General features: G+C 34.0%; 3 protein-coding genes across 3 annotated transcripts; 1 reads left to right on the forward strand and 2 right to left on the reverse strand.

Annotated features, from left to right (window-relative positions):
- Window positions 1-672: 672 nt before the first annotated feature.
- On the reverse strand, window positions 673-2,322 carry LOC143619259 (pentatricopeptide repeat-containing protein At2g13420, mitochondrial-like). The gene has a single exon (XM_077091225.1). The coding sequence runs from the start codon at window positions 2,320-2,322 to the stop codon at window positions 733-735; it is 1,590 nt and encodes a 529-aa protein (XP_076947340.1). The 3' UTR covers window positions 673-732.
- A 1,586-nt stretch (window positions 2,323-3,908) lies between these two features.
- On the reverse strand, window positions 3,909-13,195 carry LOC143619332 (protein CHROMATIN REMODELING 24-like). Its single transcript, XM_077091281.1, has 26 exons — window positions 13,087-13,195; window positions 12,916-12,990; window positions 12,699-12,815; window positions 12,102-12,212; window positions 11,868-11,978; window positions 11,129-11,239; window positions 10,224-11,044; window positions 10,010-10,140; window positions 9,864-9,918; window positions 9,667-9,786; window positions 9,114-9,221; window positions 8,935-8,990; window positions 8,754-8,844; window positions 8,397-8,534; window positions 8,235-8,312; window positions 7,936-8,142; window positions 7,777-7,848; window positions 7,217-7,297; window positions 7,013-7,131; window positions 6,837-6,948; window positions 6,678-6,746; window positions 4,934-5,028; window positions 4,729-4,854; window positions 4,569-4,634; window positions 4,346-4,478; window positions 3,909-4,193 (listed from the first exon to the last, which is right to left on the reverse strand). Exons 1-26 carry the CDS (start codon window positions 13,193-13,195, stop codon window positions 4,041-4,043), a joined length of 3,465 nt encoding a protein of 1,154 aa, XP_076947396.1. The 3' UTR covers window positions 3,909-4,040.
- A 5,721-nt stretch (window positions 13,196-18,916) lies between these two features.
- LOC143619333 (ras-related protein RABD2c-like) lies at window positions 18,917-22,706 on the forward strand. Its single transcript, XM_077091282.1, has 8 exons — window positions 18,917-19,083; window positions 20,169-20,241; window positions 21,230-21,277; window positions 21,364-21,411; window positions 21,509-21,580; window positions 21,664-21,819; window positions 22,191-22,294; window positions 22,387-22,706. Exons 1-8 carry the CDS (start codon window positions 19,070-19,072, stop codon window positions 22,478-22,480), a joined length of 609 nt encoding a protein of 202 aa, XP_076947397.1. The 5' UTR covers window positions 18,917-19,069; the 3' UTR covers window positions 22,481-22,706.
- Window positions 22,707-23,432: the final 726 nt, after the last annotated feature.

The raw sequence follows: 23,432 nt of genomic DNA on the forward strand, positions 1-23,432 counted from the left end.
TCAATGATCAACTTCTTGTATATTTCACTGTCATATCAGTGCCATATTAGTTTTCACTTCCATCATTTGGTTGGAGAAATGGTTATCATTGCTTACATGAGTTTCACCGTCACAACATTTTTATTTTTTAAAGCAAATAATATTATTACGTTCTATCAATTTCCATTAATAGTTATAATGATAATCAATAAACCTGTTTACATGCTTATTAACACTACAATAATACAAAGAAACTAGGCTTTGTTGTTTTGTTTAAATGTGGCAAAATGTTCACCAGATTTGCGCAAAGATTTGTTTGTTCCGTGTCTACACGTCAATGGGAAATAGAACATCTCGCATTTCAGATCGTTGACTATCCGTAAGAACCAACAATTCCTAGGCGATCGGTTTGGTTTGTTGTTTTCAAAAATTGTAGTTGGCAATTCAACCCAGATTTTTGTCAAAACAGAATCGTTATCATCCCTACCATACAGTAGTTAAATTTCATAAAACTTCCTAAATAGTTTAGTAAAAAAATTATATCACCATCATAACAGTACAGGTTTTTAGTTACATTTGACAAATGTATACAAGAGCATTTAAATAGTTTCTCAGCAGGCGCAATTTCATTGCATGTGAGCTTACAAGTTACAACTACATCTACAAAAATTTAAATCAAGGAAGGCATATAACTATATAACCAACCCTTGGTTCTAAAGGCGCATTTTCGTCACCGCCTTTCGCATCAGAAATTCATCTTTTAAAAGGTTTAAAATGATATTTTTCATATTCGGAAGAAAACGACGCAAATTCATCATCAAGCTTCTTCTTCAGCCTCCTCCATGTCCGTAACATATCAGCCTGTATCAACCCTCTATATAACGTCTCAAACGTCACCTTTTGCGGCAAAATCCCCTTCTCAATCATTTCAACAAAATACTCGCACGCCTGCTGCCACTTTTCCTTATCACACAAATGATGAACCAACATTGTGTACGAATCCAAATCCGGACCCGACCCACCACCTTTCATATCATCCCAAATCTCCTTAACAAGATCTAACCGGTTCACCATTATAAACATCCCTAAAAGTATGTTATACATATGTGTATCGGGTATCAAACCCGACTCGTCCTTTATTCTGTTATACAGTCTCAACGCACCATCAACGTCTTTCCTACCCCTATACTCTTTAAAAAAACAGTTATACGTCATAGCAGACGGTGTAACCCCGTTCAGCAGCATTTCATCAAGCACCTGGTACGCATGTTCCATCCGCCCACAAGAACACAAACACTTCACAACCGACGTGTACGACGCAAGCGACGGCTGAACCCCTTTCTCCTTCATCATCTTCAACACCTCAAGCGTCCCATCCGTCTTATGCGCCCGGCTGTACACATGCAATAAAATCGAGTAACTCGTCACATCCGGGTCAATCCCTCTCTGAAGCATTTCATCAAAAACCTTATGCGCGCCTTTCACCGTCCTCTCAAACCTCGAATCCGGGTGCAAACTCGACCGTCTACACATCCCATTCAACACCACATTATACGTAACCACATTCGGCTCGATCCCATTACTCACCATCTCGTTAAAAAACCTCTCAGCCATGTTCATCTTATTAACCTGACACCACCCGTTTATCAACATAGTGTAAACCTTGGCATCGGGTTCAAACCTCCAGTTCTTCCACTTATTAAACACCTCAGTAGCCACTTTCGGGTACCCGTATTTACAAAGCGTATCAAACAAAAAGTAATAATTATCAATTGGCTGCTGGTCTTGGTCAACGCCATCGTTGACCACAAAGCAACCCATATCCTCAAACGCCCGGATTGCTTGTCGGGTTAACCCAGCAGAAACCAGCCGTCGGATTAAAACATAAAAAGTATCCGAATTAGGGTTTACACCATTCTGGTCCATTTCGATAATTAACTTCCAGGCGGCATCGAACTGTCTGACTTTGGCTAATATGTCGATCATGAGGTTGTATGTGTAAGTACTGTGGGTGTAATTGGATTGGTTTTTGGTGTAGATGAAGAATGGTAATGCGATTTTGGGGGTGTTTTGGAGGCGAATTAGGGTTTGGGTAACGAGGGTTTGAGTGAGTGTGATGCCGGTGAGTTGGAGGGTGGATTCCATGGTGTGGTAAGGATTGTGGTGTTGGATTAGGATTTGGGAGATTAGATCGGCGTCTGGTGATGGTTCGAGTGAGGGTTTGGGTACGGTTTCGGGTTCGGAAATTGACGAATGTGATAATGAAGAAGAAGAAGAAGAACAGAGCGGTCGGATTTGAGAGAAAATGGAAGTGATGCGAGAGAGGGTGAGTCGTAGAGCCATGGCGGGAATGTTAAAAGAAGAAAGGAAGTTGGGGTTTATATCCGAACCGAAAATGAAACCGATCGGTTATCGAAACTGATTGTTTGCCTCTCGTCATTCACAACCCAATCCAACCAGCCTTTTCTTTTTTTAGACGGCCAACAAAAATATATATACACCAGAATACTTTCAAAGAAAAACACAAAACATTTCAAAGATCAAAAAAGGAATGAAAGTCTTCAACCGCCGGAAAGTGAGGTGGTCGGAATTAGACTTTCCATTCAATTTGTGACACATGGCGAAATTCCTCTACCACCACTCTGTATAAATAGAGGCTTGATTTGATAAGCTTTTGTGCTTTTACAAAAACAACGTATGCATCTAATATCCTCCCAAGTTTTTATCCTTTTGGAGCAATTCTTAACACATAAATCAATCACATTCCCCAAGCTAGATGACCTCCTGATAAATACAAACTCGCTTCTTGTCTTCCAAACAGCCCACAAGACGCACAGAATGAAACACTTTCTTTTTATCCTTGTTGAAGCCCGTATATTTACGCAGTTCCAAGATATTTCGGACGCTAAATGCATATTTACATGGTATATTGCACCAACCCAACCTTTTAATAACTCAATCATATTAAAAAAATGTGTGTATTCAGTATCTGTTTTTAATAAAATTTATATCGAAATGGTCGAAACAAAAATAAACCAAAGTGTGCCTTTAGAATTTTAAAAAAAGTTAAATAATATAAGTTATTAAACGAAAACCAAATTACATATAAAACTTGTTTGAAAAGAAAATTAAATCAGTAACCTATGGAATCAAGCCAAGTATCATGCACTTTTATTAAACATGAAACGACAAGTGTTGATGGAGCAAGTAGGTTGTGGAGTTTTAAGTGATTTAACATTTTTTCAATTTTTGGCCAATGGACCCAACCTTTAGGTTGCCAATAAAGATGGTTTTAATTGATATAGTATATATCAATATTGACAGTGAGTTGTGGTCCGGTTAGGGATTTTCACATAGGAGCTAGTCAACTTCAATAGGTTAATAAAGTTGGTTCTAATAAGCTTATTTCAATAGGTTAATAAGGTTAGCATTAGCATGTTATTAACCGAACCAAGCATATTTCATAGGTTTGGGGTTTTCCACTAAAAAACAGTTATGGTCAAAAACTGATTTTTGACCGATAGACCAGCTACATGTTACGGTTGGGTGAAACTGAAACATATCCAATCCGATCCATCAGTTTGAAGTCAGTTTCCGTATAAGTCGAAACCAATTGAGAAAACCAGTCTTGAAAAAAAAAGTAGTTATATAATACATTGAATATAGTTTGAAAAAACTAGTTATACAATCCTATTCGATTGAGTTTTGACCTTTTTTTTACTTGATCCAACAATCTGGTTTGACCTTTTTTTTCTACATGTCTACCATGACTGTTTTTTTACTGGCGTATGTGACTCATGGTTGATGTACTTCAACATACTAAAAAATAATATTGTATTGAATAGTATGGAATTGTTCTGCAATGGACCATAAGATTACAACACACTCAAAAAGGTAGCTTTTTGTGAGCTTTTGTGTGAACACTGATATAGCACAGAATAACCATCAATAAAAATGAAAGCCTTGTGTACAGTGGAACATGAACATGTATCAAACATAGAATGAATTAATGTTTTCAAAAACATAGAGGTTATGTTTCACAAAAATATTCATGGTTTCATTTAGAGATTTATCACCCTATTGAAATCACCATCTAAATCAATGGTTTCTGTTTCACCTGGTTTTGACAAACGAAGCTTATTGAGTTCCAAATTCAACTCGGTGATCTGTTTTTGTATCTTCGCCCCATTGTCCCCTAACCTCGCCACCATCGCCTGCACCAGCCACAAAACATCAACAGTAAATATTTAGCATGGTTTATAACTGCATATCATATAATTGGAAAAAATATGCGTAACATGATAAAAACAAACTAAATCAAGCAGACACGATGTTACTTTACTTAGAGATTATATATAGATATTACCTTGTTTGCATAAATTTGAGTTAAGCGGTTAATTTGTTGTTTGATTTCTGATTCTGTTAACTTGTTGGAAATAATTGGAGAAAGATTCTTCCTCTGCACAACAACATCCTTAGGATTGAAGGCAAATTGAGCACTGCTAAACATAAAAAATAATAGTAAAACACTAAAACAAACCATAATATAAGTACGAAAAAGTACAAACTGAGATTATGAAAAAACATACGCATCGACGTTTGGTTCATGTGAGGGACGTGAATATGTTTGGCCCACATATGTCGATTGCCTAATCCTACAAACCATTCAAAAAACCGTGTTTAAATAACTTATGTCAAAAATTAAAAAGTGAATTCCCAGAATGACCTTGAAGGTTGAATGAGATTTACCTTGTTAGTTCTTCCTCGTCTACAACTGGCACAGGGGCAGTTCTGGAAAAGAGCAAACTGTGGTGACTAATACCAGCTATACCAAGAGATTCCAAAAACTTAGTGTGAACTTTGAGAGACGGATCCCTATAAAGAAAAACAATACCGGTAACTGTGTTATCAAATAAAGAAAATATATACAATAACAACTGAATGGATTACATACATTGTGTGTTCACTATCATGTTCTTCATACAACTGTTGCTGAGTCAGCGAGACATCAAAACCGTGCTTGGGGAGACTGAAAAGCTCTTTAAGATCCTGTGATAACAACGAAGCATGTTTATTGTTTCCCACTGATGTGGCATTTTTGACCCACTTAATTAAGAATGGGTTGACTCAGGTTATGACACTAATGGCTAAAATATATGTATTTATTTACCATAAAATCATTCATTTCAAAATAAAGGCTACTACCAAAAACAATATATCTATAATGCTCATTAGGTTTGCAAACAAGCCAAACGTTAAGTGAAAGTTCGCGAATCGTTCAACAGAAAGTCTGTTTATGTTTTTCTTATATAATAAATGAACAGACATGAACACATGTATCGTTTGTTCATGAATGTTCGTTTGCGTAAATGTATGCTTGTTTAAATATTCATTTAAATTATTCCGACCCGTTACATTTAGTCTTGTCTTATAACTTTTTAGGTTCAACACATTCACAATTACTTTGAACTCATTTAGGATAACTATACATTTGTGAACCATCCGTTTAAATTGTTAGCAAATGAACAAGAAACCCTTGGTTTAACTGTCCGTGTTTGATCGTTTGTTTGGTTATTTAAACAAAAAAACAAACACGAGCATGCTCCATACAAGCCTTATGACCATTTATGACAAATGGCATTGGTCATTATATAAAAAGATAACAAAATTTATGTTACAAATCAACTGTTCGGGTCAAGTTAGGTAATCTATTTATCGGTGGGAATTAGTTGATCTGTAACATAATTTTTGTTATCTTTTTATATAATGACCAATGCCATTTGTCATAAATGGTCATAAGGCTTGTATGGAGCATGCTCGTGTTTGTTTTTTGTTTAAATAACCAAACAAACGATCAAACACGGACAGTTAAACCAAGGGTTTCTTGTTCATTTACAATCATTTGCTAACAATTTAAACGGATGGTTCACAAATGTATAGTTATCCTAAATGAGTTCAAAGTAATTGTGAATGTGTTGAACCTAAAAAGTTATAAGACAAGACTAAATGTAACGGGTTTGCGCTTAAGCGCATTTAAAGCGCCAGGCGTATTAAGTGCGACTAGCATGCAGCAGATATTAAATGCGCAGTCTTATTTTCCCAAACCTCCCATGTGTATTAAATTCTCTTTAATAATTTGTTTCTATTCTCTAGGAGTCCCCTAACACTCCACTATTTAAGGGGTTCCATAATAAAAATATTATATCACACAAAATCATCAAGAACTAAGAATTACAGGTTAATTTTGTTCTTATTTCCCTATTTTCGGGTTTCTTTCTTTACTATGCACTTTTTGTTCTTTGTTTCTTATAATCTTATGTAACTTTAATATCGTTTCAGCACTCTTTCTTTACTATGCACTTTTTCTATGTTTTGGTTTTTCGTTTTTCTAATTATTATGATGTACTTGGTACTACATGTTTTGAATTTTGGATTTTGGTTGTTTTTATAAACTATTTGAAAAATGAATGTATTTGTTCTTCATAAGATGTTCTATTTAAGTTAAATTTTTTGTTTTTTTAATGCGCGCTTTTTTTTTAATCGGGCGCTTTTTTTGTGCTTATCGCCTGGGCGCTAGACCCAACCTCAACGCTTTCGAGCGCTTATCGCATTTGATAACTATGTAATAAACTATTATCAAGCCCACCTGAGTTCCATTTCTATGAACAGATAATAATATCTAACTTTCTGGTATTCACCTGTTGACTGAAATAACGAATTTGCTCTTTCTGTTCCGTAGCACTTCTGAATAAACCCCCTTTGTATATCTGTCATGTTAACTTAAAAATATCATACACGAAATACAAAAAATAAGAATATGGAAATTATAATGTATTAACATTTGGAAAATGTATTACCTGTTTTCTGTATATCTTCTCTTCCACAGTACCACAAGTCATTAAACGGTACACAATAACATCCTTTGTTTGTCCAATACGGTATGCACGATCCACACTTTGATTATCGGTACTGCAAAATAGTTAAAAGATAAATATCACAATCTAAGTCAAAAGACAACAATGGGTTTCTCTACCTCGGGTTCCAAGCTGGATCAGCGACAATTACACGATCAGCCTTTGTAAGTGTCAATCCAAGCCCACCAACTTGAGAGGTTAAAAGAAATATAGGAGCTCCAACACCCTCTTGGAAATCCTTTAGTTAAAACCATGTCATATTTATAGGTATTACATGATTAAAGTTATATATATTAGTGTGTTACTAATAAAGAAACACTTACATTGACAATCTTTAATCTGTCACTGGCTTTGGTAGTACCATCTATCCGCAAGAACTTGTAGCCTTGTGCACTAATAGCATCCTGGGTACAAAGAAAAACCAAGCAAAACTAGAATATAATAACTTCTTAAACAATATAACAAATATGAAGATTTTAACATATTTATTTATAAACGGTACCATAAGAGTCAAACAAGTGAAAACTGAATATAACTAGACATAGTTATTAAAAGCACTCGCCTGGGCCACTTAGGCGCTAATTTCAGTCGATGCGATGGAAACCCGACAACACATAGTAAGTTCAGCAATCATATTTAAGATGGTAATAACTAAAGGGCGGAAATTATTGACACGACACTAGACTAGTCAGGTTTTTGATTGGCAATTATAACTTGTTTAAAAAAGAAGTCATGCTTGGGTTGACCCTTTTAATAACAGGTTGTGTTGGGGTTGTTTATAATTTAACTCTCCTTTCTAGACTCTTCAATAACTAGGTAATACTAACAGTTAAAGATGTTTTGCAGCATATAACAATATAAATGAAAACAACTTGAAACAAACCTGAATAAGATTAAGCATTTTGCGAGTCTGCGAAAAGATAAGAACATTATGACCTTCAGGAACCAGATTCTCCTGTAACAGAAATTAAAGAGAATCATCACACTTGCTGCTATATGACACGATGTTTAATAACTGACTGAGACTAGATAATACTCTTACCAGCAAAGATACAATAAAGGAAATCTTGCAAGAAATGTCATTATTTTCCCGGATGTCATATTTATCCGCCACATCAGCAATGTGCATTGCTAGTTTTTCAGCAACTCCGTGATCTTCCTGATTTAAAACCGAATCCATCCCTTCTAAAACATCTTCAGCAGCTCTTTTAGTTAACAAAAGTGGATGATCACATATCTTTTTCAATATCTATTGGATTATATAAAGCAAAAACATTAAAAACAAAATAACGTGACTTCCAAATTGAAAAACTGATGTAAAAGACAAACCAACTACAATACCGTGATAGCAGCCAAGGGCGAGCCATCAAAGGCTGAAAGAACAATCTCACTGTTCAAAAAAGCTTCATATAGTTGACGCTGCAATCAAAGAGTGTCAATTATATAATTCATATTCAATTTTATAATCCTTAAAGTGGTCACCAATTATTAATTTGTTAGTACCTGACAACTGGTTAATCTTAACCAAACAATAACCTCGTTCTTTTTGGAAAGCTTGGCTTTATTGGAATCACCATCTTCACGAAACACCTCGTTTTTTAGGCGGCGAAGAAAATAGGGTTGAATGCAATTTCTTAAATCCTATTTTGAGTTAGAACAAAAGTAAATAAACTTTACTAAAACTGCATATTTACTTAATGTTATGTAATCAGATACAGTCAAATAGTATAAAACCATGATGGTAAACTGTGAAGCATGTCAATTCTTATAAATCCAGTCATTAAAAGATTATTTTTGTAATGTCCATGAACCTATAGTTATTTGGACTAAATATACTGCAAAAAATCAAAAAACTATAACCTGTGCAACCGCTGAACCAATTCGCTTATCTCTATCAGATGCCTTTTTGTCCTGTCCACGAAGGATTGCTGATTCATATTTTTCTTTAAAACTGATAAAAACATAAACATAACGTCAAGAATAGAAAAGTAGTTAGGTGTAAGAACATTTTCTAAACAAAACAAACTTATATGAATCAAACCATTTTTTGTCACCCAAAAGCTCTGGACAACTGAAGTTAAACAAGGCCCATAGTTCCTAGATTATATAAGAAAAAGATCAACAGAGAGGTTTAGGTACAAACTATTGTGTAATAAAAACATCAATTGGTATAAAAATGTTGGTATGAATAACAGATGGCATGATTATCAAGATGCATACCTTAAGATTATTTTGTAGTGGAGTGCCACTAATTATAATACGATGAGCACACGGTATCGCAAGCAAACTTTTAGCCCTTTGTGTACTAGGATTTTTAATAAGATGACCCTGCATTTAGATGTTCAAATAATAAAAAAAACCAGTTCAGAAGAAATCAAAGAAAATAATATGCTGGTGCAAAAATGTTTCTAACTTGAAGCAAAATCTGTAGACAACAAACACCACGTAACCACCAATGATTAGTAGAAATGACAAAATAGGTAGATTGTGTAACTGGTCAAAAAAGAGTTCAGGTTGTAACATGTTGAATTTCCCAAAATATCCTCTCCATTTTGAATACTTTTAATATGATTACAAAAACTATACCATATGATCACTACAATAACAATCCAGCTTCATGTATAAAGCAACTTAAAAAGCTGCATACATGAGCAACTTAAAAAGACTTGAATGATGCAAGAAAAAGTATAAACTAAAATGCAAGGGAAAAAATCCAAAATTTACTTGAAACCATGTGAACTGAACACATACATCACACAAAAATGAAATATACCTCATCAAGAATCATGTAATCCCAAGTCGCATCATCATCCTCTGTCTCATCATAGTCTCCAGATAAAGCTTTCACATTATTGCGAACAATATCATAAGTAGTAAGAAGAACACCCTTATCCTACAAAACAAATCAAGATATTAAAGAGATTCAATTCACGGAATCAACTTTGAGTAAAAGAAATTGTGTCAGACTACCTGGAGTATAAACTGGAGTTCATACTGTCTAGCTTTTGTACATGCCCCAAAGTATCTGAAAAGTGAAAAAAGAAATTAAGGTTTCAAATTTGAACAAAAAGCTAATGATGTGAAAAAGATACAACCACTTATCCAAACAAACTCACTCTCGTGTCATCTTCGAAAGATTAACCACGCCTAATTCTTTCATCCAGTGGGGCAACAGTGTCTTCGGTGCAACAACTAACACCCTCTTTATCAATTTGGAGTGAAATAACCCCGCCAAAAAACCACATATCTAAATGACATGAAATATTAAAGTCATTGGTCTTTTTAACTTTTAGGTTTTAACATGTAAAAAAAGATGATGAAAGTGAATACCTGCATGGTCTTTCCAAGGCCCATGTCATCACCCAAAATACCACCCTTGCCTTTACAATGAAGGGACCAAAGCCATTTCAAACCTTCACGTTGATGAGGGTATAGCATATTTGCAATTTTACTAGGTAATGTAAAGTTGAATTTAGGGTTACTAAGAGAAAATGGTGCTTCATTTCCGGAAGTAGAGCCATGTGATTCATCAGTCAATGTATAAACCGAGCTTGAATCATCAGACTCCACCTTTTGGACAAACTTTTCATGCCTACCCTCCACCTTTTGAACAAACTTTTGACCACTTGTAACAACACAATCGTCATCGTCATCGTCATCCTTGATCTTCTGAAGATAAAGGTAACTCTCAACTTTTCTTTCTTGATTCTTTACATGTCCATCCTTAAAATGCTCATTTTTAGTGGCAATTGCCTTAGGTGGTGAGTCAGACCGCTTAGATGCAAAAGAAAATGAAGTGTTTTTAACATCCATATGATCAGAGATTTTAACTGGCTTCTGTTCATTGAAATTTTTTTTTGCAAATGAATCAGAGGTGCTTGGAAGTTCCTTTACAGGGCGTTTTCCCTTCTCAATTGATAAAAACTCAAACTTTGAGCTTAAATTGCTAAGAATATCTCTAATTTCATCACCACCATCAAACTTGTCCTCATTATTCTTTGCAGGACTTGGCGAGTCAAAATCAGCAACACCAGCGGAGAAATCAGACTTGACATCATGGAATCCGTCATCTTCCTCATCATCGTCCTTCACCACTACCTTGCAGAGCCTCCTTCGTCCATGAATTTTCACTTTTTGATGTTTGTCACCTTCTGTATTCACAAACACTTTCACACTAACATACTCCAAAATAACACTCACTCAAACATTACATGATATATAAAGAAAACAATTACCTTGCTGAGAATCAATGCTATCCACAATGGAACTACCAGGTTCACCAAAAGAATCAACACTTTGAAATTCATTGTCATTCAAAACTTTTGATGGAACTTTCTCTGCTTCATCTGTAAGACATAAAAGGTACATGTAACAACAATAACAAAACATACAGAATGAAGAAGTCGTTTCACTAAGGTTTATTATTTTTTGAAAGCCCATTAATCTAGATGCTAGGGGTGAGCAATAACCGAACCATTAAGTCGCTAACGTAAACCAAACTGGAAACCAATTTAACCAAAAAATCGGTTATCAAATTTTTGTGTGGCATCGTTTAACCAAACCGAACGATTCTTATCTTCATATATCTGTAGCTTTTATACCTCCATTTCCTTCCTGTATTTCATGCTTTATACATCCATTTCATGTATACACACCTTCACTTTAGGTGTATATACCTTCCTTTCATGTATTTCTAAGCAAAAACTGTAGCCAAAGTCTGGTTTCAGTTATTAAATGAAAATAACCGAATCAAACAATAAACAAACAAACTAACCGAACCAAACCGATTTCAGTTATCAGTTCAGATAAATGAATTTTGCAATAACCAAACTTCGCTATTCAGTTTCGGTGGTGTAAAATAACCAAACCAAGATATGCCCACCCCTACATTAATCTATTTGTGTTAGAAAACTGTAAAGCAAAACCGGTACAACATCTAAGTACATAATAAAAAAACCAAGAAGAAACCAATACCAGAAGAATAATCATCCAAATCGGTGGCCTCGGACTCATCAATAGGTGCACTCTCTCCGCCATCATCAGATCGTTTCACAGACCAAAAATTCTCATCTAGGGTTTTAGGTGCTGCAATTTGAGTTCAAGCAAATGTCAAAATCAGGTATTAGCAAACACATACACACTAACGAACTCCAAAACAAAATATTCACAATTCTCAAACATTACATAATATATAAAGTACATAATTACCATCTTGAGAATCAATGTCATCCGCACTAGAACTACCAGGTTCACCAAAAGAGTCAACACTTTGGAATTTGTCTTTATTCAAAACTTCTGATGAAACCTTTTCTGCTTCATCTGTAAGATATAAATATACACGTGAAAACATATACAGAATGTACAAGTCTTTTCACTAAGGCTTAATAATTTTATAAGCCCATTAATCTATGGGTGAGCGAGCAATAACAGAACCATTAAGTCGTTAACTTAAACCAAACCGAAATTAACCAAAAAAAACGGTTATCAATTTTTGTGTACCCCTGTTTAACCGAAATTAACCAAACCAAACCATTCTTATTATCATACATTTCTAGCTCTTATACCTCCATTTCCTGTATTTCATGCTTTATACTTACATTTCATGTATACAGCCTAACCGATCCAATTCTAGTTATCGGTTCTGATGAATATAATGCAATAACCAAATTTTGCTTTTCGGTTTCGGTGGTGTGAAATAACAAAACCAAACCGATATATGCTCACCCCTACATATTACAAAACCGTAACGCAAAACCAGTACCACATCTAAACACATAATTAAAAAAACCGAGAAGAAACCGATACCAGAAGAATAATCATCTAAATCGGTGACCTCAGGCTCATCGAAAGACGCACTCTCCGTGTCTTCACCTTCAGCAGATCGTTCCACAGACGAAAAATTGTCGTCTAGGGTTTTAGTTGCTGCAATTGGAGTTCAAGTTCAATCAAATGTCAAAATTAGGGTTTAGCAACTATCGAATAGCTATATATGAAATAGATATAGTCATATAGAGAGTGTTACGAGAAGGCGAATCAAAGTCGATATCGAAAGAAGGAGCGTCGAACTCCATATGCTGCCGATCTGGCTTCTTCATTTCTGTAGTCAAATATAGATAGATACATGAATGAAGTATAGAAGTCTAAGCTTACAAACAAAAAACTAGGGTTTAGAGTAATAATTAGAATAGAATACCAGAAATGAAACCGGAAGCAGTAGGTTTGGAATGAGAAGCGGTGAGGAAGCGATTGTGGAGTTGATTCAAACTCATCGCCGCCATCTTCTTCGACGATTCTTCACCCATTTGTTATTACTCTCAGAGCCTAGCTTTCTCGGTCTGTATGTGTATGTGTGTGTATCAATCTATCAATCTGTGTGATAAATCTTCCCGCTTGGGGTTTAAATTTTGAAATTTTTTGGTAAATTTTGAATTCTTAATTGTCACTAAAATAACTTTAGGTTAAAAGTTAAAACCTAGTTAACAGTAAATACTAATTACTCTTTCAAAACTTGTAACATGAGATGTGTAATTGAACGGAAAAAAACTCTTATCAATTGAGAATTAAATGAGAGCATGACCCTGATCAGTTGGCTCATGTCACGCATAAGATGAGAATAAGGGGGCGGTGTTCAAATGATATCACTAGGGAGATGGGATGCCACTTCGGATCGGTGGCAGATCCCCACTCATCCATAATGGGCCTTAGCTTTAAGTAAATTAAACAATCGTTTTCGGTTTATTGGTTCGGTATATTAGTTTAATTTTTCAGTTTTTTGTTTTGTTCGGTTAATAAAGAAGAACAAATTTAGGTTAAAACTTTTACTAAGAAATACATGAAATGGAGTTGTAAAAGCTTGAAATGTATTAAAATATTAAATATGAATGGTCTAGTTTGTTTCGGTTAATCGATGGTACTAAAATCAACCAACATTTGAACTTTGGTTATCGGTTAATTTCAGTTCGATTTATGTTTATTTTTTGTTCAGTTGTTACTCACCCGTGTGTGTATTATGAGTCTAATTACCAATTCTACAATTATATAATATATATTTACTTTTATGAAATGTATCATGTGATGTAAGTCTCTTGTTTACCATAGCAAAGTCCCTAATTTTCTCCTCCAAATTTATACCTTCCCCTGTATAGATGTATGTAAATAATAAAGTTCTTGTATTGATGTGTCTTATTATTTAAACTTTATTTTCTTGTTTTATTCATGAGTTGCACATCGTGTCTTTTACTTAGGATGTCTTTAATTGGCATGGGCTTCTTGTCTAATGATATGGTTGTTTGCGCGCTTGAAATTGAAATCTCATTTAGTTTGTGCATGTTTGAAAGAAATTGGAATATTTGAAACGAATTAAATTTGAAATATATGGATATTAAATGAAAATTTTTAGATAATGGAACTTGTTAAAAGACCGAAATTTGTGATGTATTTGATTGAAAAATTAATCGTATCTAGTTGTAAATACATTAGAAATTGGATTGTGATGTTGGTGGCTACAATAGTAGTGGTGGATACGAGGGTTGGTAGTGGCGAATGCATGTTGGGGTTGGTAGCGAGGGCAGTGGCAATAAGAGTTTTACGGTGATGGCGATGATGGATGTGGACCTGCTTGTAGAGGCACAATCAATTTGTTCAAATTCGTGTTTGTCATCGGCATCATTCAGTGAAACTATGGATAAACAAGAAACAAGTTTTATCGGTTCTTCTTGGCTTGAAAATGTTAATCTTCAGCACATATGTGTACGGTCAACATCAAGCAGATACCAAGAAGACAATCAAGAACAAAATTGAGAGAGAATTAGGGAAATAAACGTTTATTGATATCAAGCACACAATCAATTAATTATTTCAAAAAAATGAAATAAAACATGTTCGGTTATCATATGTTAATAGATATAATTAATCCTTAATAAATGAAATTCCTTTCATGTATAAGATTTTCATTTCATCAAATAACATAAACAACATAACAATTATAATTATTATATTATATCATTGATAGTATTATTATATTGTAATCATTATTATTTTGTATATTGTGATATAACTATTATTATACTAGAGTTATTATTGTATTATAAATATTATTGTTATTTAGGGTGTGTTTGGGATTCCTTATTTAAGTAAAAAATGTCTTCTTGTTAAAAAATCTTATTAACTTATGAATTTTTTAAAAGAAGTTTTTAAAAAATGTTTGGAGTAGCTTATGTGTTGGAGAAAACCAAAATGACTAAAAATGACACTCTTTTTTAAAAGAAGTGTAATGAGTTTTGAGGCCTAGAAGGGTGTAATAGATAAATCAAACTCATTAAGTTAATAAGTTAGAGATTCCTAACTTTTCAAAACCCTTTTATTTTGTCTTGCCCATAAGTTAAAACCCATAAGACCTTATGGTTCGCCAAACACCTTATACACCTTATTAACTTTTCAAAAAGTTTATAAGTTATAAGTTAATGAAAATAAGGAATCCCAAACACCCCCTTAAATTTGATGAGTTAATATTTCATAACATGCATTTGTGATTTAATGTTTTTACGATTATTTTTGTTCGGTTTAATAATCTCGTTACAACGTACATGTCTCAAAAACTAGCTATTACGAATGTTCATATTATTAATATTATTTTATATATTATTGATAATATTAACATTATTAATACATCATTGATATTTATTATCATTATTACTATTAATTATAAGTCTTGGAAATAAACAATCTTAACTTTTGTGTATTGACCGATAATAATCCAAATTCTAAAAATTATTATCAACGATCTGATGATATATTGTCGCTATCTAGTAAAAAACAATTAAATCAAGTTCCTAATCACCTAAGCAAGCTAGGATAAGTAGGGTATCGAACCACGAGGAGTATGTGGTCAATGTAACCGTGTAACTAATTTCTAATATTAATATTGAATTGTAGTGCTGATCACACAAACATATAATTTGGTTTTAATACTAATTAAGCAATTTAACAAATTCAAGCAATTAACAAAAGCAAATCACACCCGGGGTTCAAGTATGCAAACAAACAGTAATCTCATGCAACATAATAGATTAACTATCATTGATTAACACATACTGATTAATGAGCTAAACCTTAGGCATCAACAATCGCTAACACACGACACTGGTTATCAAATGATCCCTGCCAGTGTGACTCAATTAAGGGCAATTATATGCTTCATTGTATTCAACTAGTCAAAACAATCCTATGGACAATTATTATAGAAGCCGACAAACTAATCGTTCTTATCAACGTAAACCTAAACCGACTGAATGCACAACAATAGCAAACATAAATACTCATACATTAATCAACAATAATTACAAATAATATGTTCTTAGTACATGAGAAAACTGAAAATAATACAAACTTTACATCCAGAGTATGAATCGAAAAGACTAGCCGAGCATCGTCATCGATAGGTCTTCAATTATGATGAGGAAGGCCATTAGGATTGATCAATATATGATTGATAGTCCTGGAATTCACTTAAAATTGCCTAACAACTGCTGAAAGTTGTCCTTCTGGTTTAGAGTTCGTAAAATATAATATATAGGTCAAAACCCGTTTTTTCACGTTTTTAAGACCATCGCGTATCTTGATGGCCATAGACTCATTTTGTCGCGTACCTCGACCTAATAATACCTTATATTTGGATTCCTCTCGTCGAGAAACCCAAAATTCATATATTTTGGGTCGCGTAACTCATTTTCTAGCCCAATATATGCTCGTTTTACTTCTTGGTCGCGTTTTGTCAACCCATCCTGTTCAGTTTTAGCATCGTTTTATGATTTCTCATCCATACTCTTCCCGAATCCTTGTAACACTTCCCAAGACATCAAATCATGCTCCGGTCTTCCCGATATATCATTCCATGCTCGTACAAGTCTCAAATTTAACATCTTAACGATCAATGACCTAAAATACAAAAGCAAGTATGAGGTACCAAAGTTCTAACAATGTACTCAACAAAATTGCATAATTACTACAATAATATATATACAAATCCCCGACCATCACAGTCCCAACTTACAACTATTTATGTCTCAATGAACCTTCGTTAAAAAACACTTAACGTCGTTATGTTTTTAATAGAGTTTCAAACCGATGTTTTAAGGATTTTGATCGGAAGAACGATACGATTCGACTGATGTAAAACTTATCTCGAAACGGTGATTCAAATAACTTGATTTTTGTTAGTTGGAAATTCAAACACCCGAATTGAAACATTGTTTCGTCGTTTGAATCACATTTCGAGTTAAGTTTTACATCGGTCGACTCATATCGTTCTTTCGATCAAAAACCCTAAAACATCGGTTTGAAACTCGAAAAAAAACTTAACGACGTTAAATTTTTTTAAAAAAGGTCCATTGAGACAAAAATAGTTAAAAGTTGGGACGGATGATAATGATTTTTAAAGTTTGGATTATTATTGGGCAATACACAAAAGTTGGGATTATTTATTTCCAATTTGCCTAATAATAAAAATAACAATAATAAAGTGAAAAATAATTTCATTCCTATATGGTAACCAAACATGACTATGGAAATGGTAATGATCCATTTCATTCATTTGTCTATTTTATAACCGAAACTGTTTCATTTATTTGATTCATTCCATTAATCCATACCAAAAATACTCTTAGGCTTTTATAATCAAAACCCTGACAGTCACTAATAAACAAAACGAACAATTACATAAATGCCCATAAGTTTTGGAATTAATATAAAACAGGCCCTAGGCTTCTAACAATCCCCCTTAATTCTTAACCCCATTATGTAAATCTTCTATTCCAATCAAGAATCTTATAAAAGCGAATTCCGCTCTAGCTAGTGCTTTTGTCAAAACATATAACTTTTGCAAACTACTACTTATAACTCAACTTGGATTTGCTATTTTCCATACTTTTTCTCTTATAAAATGATACTTTGTGTTAACGTGTCTGCTTCTTCCATGAAAAACAGGTTTTTCATTACAAATATAGTTGATTTATTATCCACAAACACTGTCACAACTCTTAGCGTTTTTCTTGTAATTTATTCAATCAACCCTTGTAACCACAAGGCCTGACAAGCTGCAGTGTTTGTTATATATGAGAATGCCAGGTAATCAAAAAATAATTGTAATAAAACACATTCTCTGGTGTACTTTTATCATCATTACTATTAAACGGTTGCTATCATTATATCACATTAGATTTCCACCTGCAAATATCTTATACTTTATTCCATAGTTAGTTGTACCTTTGACATACATGATCAAATGCTTTACAGCTTTAAATGATCTTCTTATTGACTCTGCATGAACTTACTCACATAGCCTAATTACTATCAGGTTTCATTATGTATCACGCTAAAGGGCCTGTTCTACTATTGTTGAACTTCCTAGGCCAATTAGACAGCAATAAACAATCGTTTTTGCCTTAAACACACCGTTTGGGATGAACCGAGATCCAATTTGAACTTTGTTGCTTAACGAGTCAATCCCTTGATGAAACTTTGTTACCTTGATGTGATTTGCACAGTGATGTAAGCAAACCATGGACTCGAGATGTATTCGATGAACTTGTGAGTGGGTCGAATGAGAGAGTAATAGTATGGATGTTGCAACTCCCTAATGTGATTTGGGCATTAGGATTGATGGTGTTGGTTATTAGATGAGGAACAATAGTCCTTTGTTAGAAGTGTAAAAATGAATCTGGCTAACAAAGCAAGGCGCTCGATTCTTTTAATGCCATTTACGTGGAATAACTGGGTTTCAAAAAAAGTAAATTTTAACTTAGAAGACAGAAATAAAAAGAACACCAACTTTGATGCCACTAGCAAAACAAAACGTGCATCTCCCATTGGTAATATATCCGGTACGTGGGAAACAGAAGAGTCGGCGAAACATATTTTTGGTTAATAAACAATTTTGTTGGTTGTTAAAAAAGAAAGAAAATAATAATAATAATAATAATGAGTAATAATAATGATAATAATAATAATAACTTTGTGTATGTAGAAGATATATAAATACCCGGATCTGCGATTCCAAATGTCTTTTGCTTCTTTGTTTCATTTACGTGTCCCCCAATTCTCTCTTTCTCTAATCGGAGCTTCAACTTCCAGCGGTATATTCCGGCACACAACCTCCTCATCTCTAATAATTAACCACCATGACTCCTGAGTAGTAAGTTCTTATTCTTATCACACACATCTTCAAATCAATTCTCTCGATCGGATATTCTAATTCGCTAGTTAGGGTTTCGCTTAATTGGATCTAGATTTGTTGATTTGATGTAGATGTTTAGATTTTAATGGTTTTTGTTATATTGATAAGTTAGGGTTTAGGATTTTTTTTTCAATTCGGGTTTGATTATTATTGGATCGGGTCATAAGGATGTTAGATCACATATTATTGACTAATAAATTCATATTCTTGATTCAGTTGTTGTAGTTATATGCTTTAGCATAGTTATTATGTGAAAAATGCTACTAAAAAACAGAATATTATTTTAGCAAGCAGCAGTTGTTGCTGGTCAAAATTGAGAATTTATTGTTTGCTGCAAAATCATGTTATGTATTAATATTTGTATGCTGGGTGCACCGTGCACGTGTGAATGGGGTTTAATTTTTCAGCGTTAATGCCTGATGTTAAACGCTGAGGCGTTAATGGTTGTCTGATAGTTTAGTGAAAAAGGATAATGCTTTCGGCGTAGGTTGATGGTTTAACTTTGCTAAGTTGCAATCTTATCTATATGAAGTTGTATTGGAACCAGAGTTTGTAAGTGACGTTTAGGTTCACGTGCTTTCCATTCTGTTTTAAATGGTTTTAAGATTTTATTGCTCGCGTCTAGAACTTAAATACCTTTGGCGTTAAGTGCATCACATAATTGTCTTTTTGGAAGTTTTTTCTGTCCTTTTGTCGTTTATAAAGCAATTAAGATGTGCTATAATTTTGTTGACGCCTTATGTGAAGTAACATCTTTTGAAGTACAAATTTGCAAGGTTCTACAAAATCTATGTTTCCTTTAAAAGCATTATTAAAAAATAAAGCTAAATTGTTCTAACATAAACGTCTTGTTATGTTCTTGTAGTAAATTTTCTTGTTATGCCTTTTGTATTTTGATTTTATTTGATTCGTATCCTTACAAATCCTTATTTACAATGTGTACATGAAATAATGTCTTTGGAATTGTCGTTTGCTTATGCATTGAATAACTGCACGTGGCTTTATAAAATGTGTGTATTAACGGTCGTCATCATCTATGGCAGTGACTACCTATTCAAGCTTTTGCTCATTGGAGATTCGGGTGTAGGAAAGTCATGTCTGCTTTTGAGGTTTGCTGTAAGTGTGCATTAATTTAGTACCAAATTTGCATTTTCCATGATTAGAGTTAAATATTCATGCTAGTTTATGGTGGCAGATCTAGGATTTTTTCGTTAGTGAGGGAAAAAGTGGACCAATCAAATTTGGTCAAATATATCATAAATGGACCGGTCAAATAATGATATTTTATTTTCGGAAGTATGTTAAAATTAGCCCCAATTTAAAACTATAAAATTAACAAATCCAAAAATATATATTGGGCAAACCAACTAAAAAAAATAAGAATTCAATTTGCTTATCTTTTAGGCTTGCGTGGCAACTATTTGAGGCCTAGTTTTGAATTGGCTTTAGACTAATCACTACTGGAAATTTGTTATTGAAGGAGAAATGCGATATAACAAAGATAATAAAGTATTAACAAATCAACAATATTCACTGATCATCGAGTTTAACAAGTTAATAAGATTAAAATAAGCATGTCTAAAGATTGAAAGGAGGGTCCTATTTGCTTATTGTTGCTTAATCTAATCAACTTGCTTTATTCTTTGATGTTTAGTGATGATTGTTGATTTGTCATATTCTACTATCTTTATCATATTGTAGATCTCATTCTTCTATAACAAGTTTTCACTATTCAGTAGTTGAAGCCAATTTTGAACTTCAGGCCTCGAGCGGTTTCCAAGCGGGCAAAATGGTAAGCAAATTTGGCGTGCTATTGTTTTTGTTGGCTCTTAGTATATTTTTCAGATCCATTAACTTTATAGTTTTAGGTTGCAGTTCATTTCAGCATATCTACTCAAATAAATTTTCATTATTTTGACCGATCTATTTTTGACAATCCTGGCCGATCCACTTTTGCTCTCATTGACTAAAAAATTGAATGTTTGCCTTCTAAGATCAAGATCGTATGAAAAGGATCTTGGTAATTATATAGTGAGTACTTGATATACATGTGAGTGAATGATATTCACAAAATATCTTGTGTTTTGTTTTCAACTTGTTATAGGATGATTCTTACTTGGACAGTTACATAAGCACCATTGGAGTTGATTTTGTAAGTCAAAATTTCTTAATGTCGATTGATTACTTTAAATTAACATCCTGAAGTTTGACTTTGACCCTTTTTACTCCCGTTTGAAGAAAATTCGTACGGTGGAGCAAGATGGAAAGACTATTAAGCTTCAAATTGTAAGTGTGTATTATGTTTAATACGAAATGAGTTTGTTGCTTCATATAATTGAATAAAAAACGTAACTTTTTTTAAAAATGTGATTTCTTTTTAAAGTGGGACACTGCGGGTCAAGAACGTTTTAGGACGATCACAAGCAGCTACTACCGTGGGGCCCACGGCATCATAGTAAGTGACCTACTTGCGGTACTTTTTGTCACTTAAGTGTTTCCTTTATTAAGTTGAATGGTGAAACATATTATTTTTTTCAGGTGGTTTATGATGTGACAGATCAGGAGAGTTTTAATAACGTTAAACAATGGCTGAGTGAAATTGACCGATATGCAAGTGAGAATGTTAACAAGATTCTTGTTGGGAACAAATGTGATCTTGTTGCAAACAAGGTTGTCTCAACTGAAACTGCCAAGGTAAAAACAATGAAATTAGATTATCGAAACTACAAATGACAAACTTGTTTAGTTATATGGGGCAAGTTTATATATACCCCTACAAATTTGAAAAATATCATGAATATCCAAGCAAAATTAAAAATATCATGTATGCCCTTACAAGGTATGTTAAAATATCAAGTATACCCAGTTTAATAAATGACCATTTTACCCTTAATTTTCAATTTTTTTAATTTACTCATTAAAAGCTTATTAAAGTTGAGTGTGAGTGTGCATGATAAATTTAGTTTTGGTTGGGGGTATATATGAAGTTTTCAAGTTTGTAAGGTATATATGAAATGAATCCTAATTTGATAAAAGAAATGTTTTTTTTTTTAAATATTGAACAGGCATTTGCTGATGAAATTGGAATTCCTTTCTTGGAAACTAGTGCAAAAGATGCAACCAATGTTGAACAGGCTTTCATGGCCATGACTGCATCCATCAAAGATAGGTAAGTGATATTATTAACATGATTGGTTCAAAGCGGGTCAACGGTCAAGTGGGGTTTACAAATAACTAATGTTTTGGTTTGCGTGAATGTAGGATGGCTAGTCAACCGTCTTTGAATGCATCAAAGCCTCCAACGGTCAACATTCGTGGTCAACCCGTGTCGCAGAACAGTGGATGCTGCTCTTAGTGGTTGGGTTGTATTTGGTGGTGGCAGTGTACAAGTATTATCCCTGTGTTAGGGTTGGATTCTTTTTTACTTTCTTTATTTTCAGACTGTTTGGATTGTATAAAGTTCAAGGATTCTTTAGTTAATGTTTCTGGTTCTGGTTCTACAATGCACCATGTTATGTCAAAAATACAAAAAATTGTTTTTATTCTGACTTGAAGAATCATAATTTTAAGATTTTTATTTATTGATTTGGCAGAAAATTTTGGTCTTTACGATTTATATGCACACGATCTGATCTACTGATCTGTTGGAAGGCTTTAATGGTATGATCAGTTGTATAGAAACTGCTGACGACCAAACAACTGGTTATGTATGTATCAGTTGGTTGTTTTCCCACACAAGACCACCAACCAATCAATCAGATGTTTGTAATATTCACTGAAAGTCTCAAAGACCTACAATTGGCCTTCGGGTCTAATTGTATGAAAGTGTTGGTAAGATGTGAGATCTTTAACCTGAGCCGGGTTGGTATCTGTTTAATAAACCATAGTACGACACGACATATTCAGCAAAAAAGTACACTATGCAATTTTATACCTTTTTTAAAATAATTAAAATTAGAGGTGCACAAACCGGGTATTCTCAAAAACTGGAACCGGGTAAGAACCAGAACCGGGTATGGTCAACAAAATTCAAAACCGGGTGTTGATCGGTTCCATCAGGTTTTTTCCAGGTTTCGGGTAGGGGCGGGCTGGGTTTTGACCGGGTATTGGCGGAACCGGTTCCACCGGGTCAGTTCCGGTTCCGGATACAGTTCTCGGGGGAAAACTAAAACCCGATCCGTACCCTCGGGTAGGGTAGGGACGGATCGAGTTCCAGGTAGGAACCGTCGGATCGGGTCCGGAACTGGTTCTTTTGTGCACCTCTAACTAAAATTAGGATGCTATGGTTCATCCATTCTTCTTGATAC

This window comes from Bidens hawaiensis, unplaced genomic scaffold (genome assembly GCF_021521415.1).
Source record: "Bidens hawaiensis isolate Kalapana, Puna unplaced genomic scaffold, B.hawaiensis_p1.1 tig00002423_1, whole genome shotgun sequence".
Lineage (NCBI taxonomy): Eukaryota > Viridiplantae > Streptophyta > Magnoliopsida > Asterales > Asteraceae > Bidens > Bidens hawaiensis.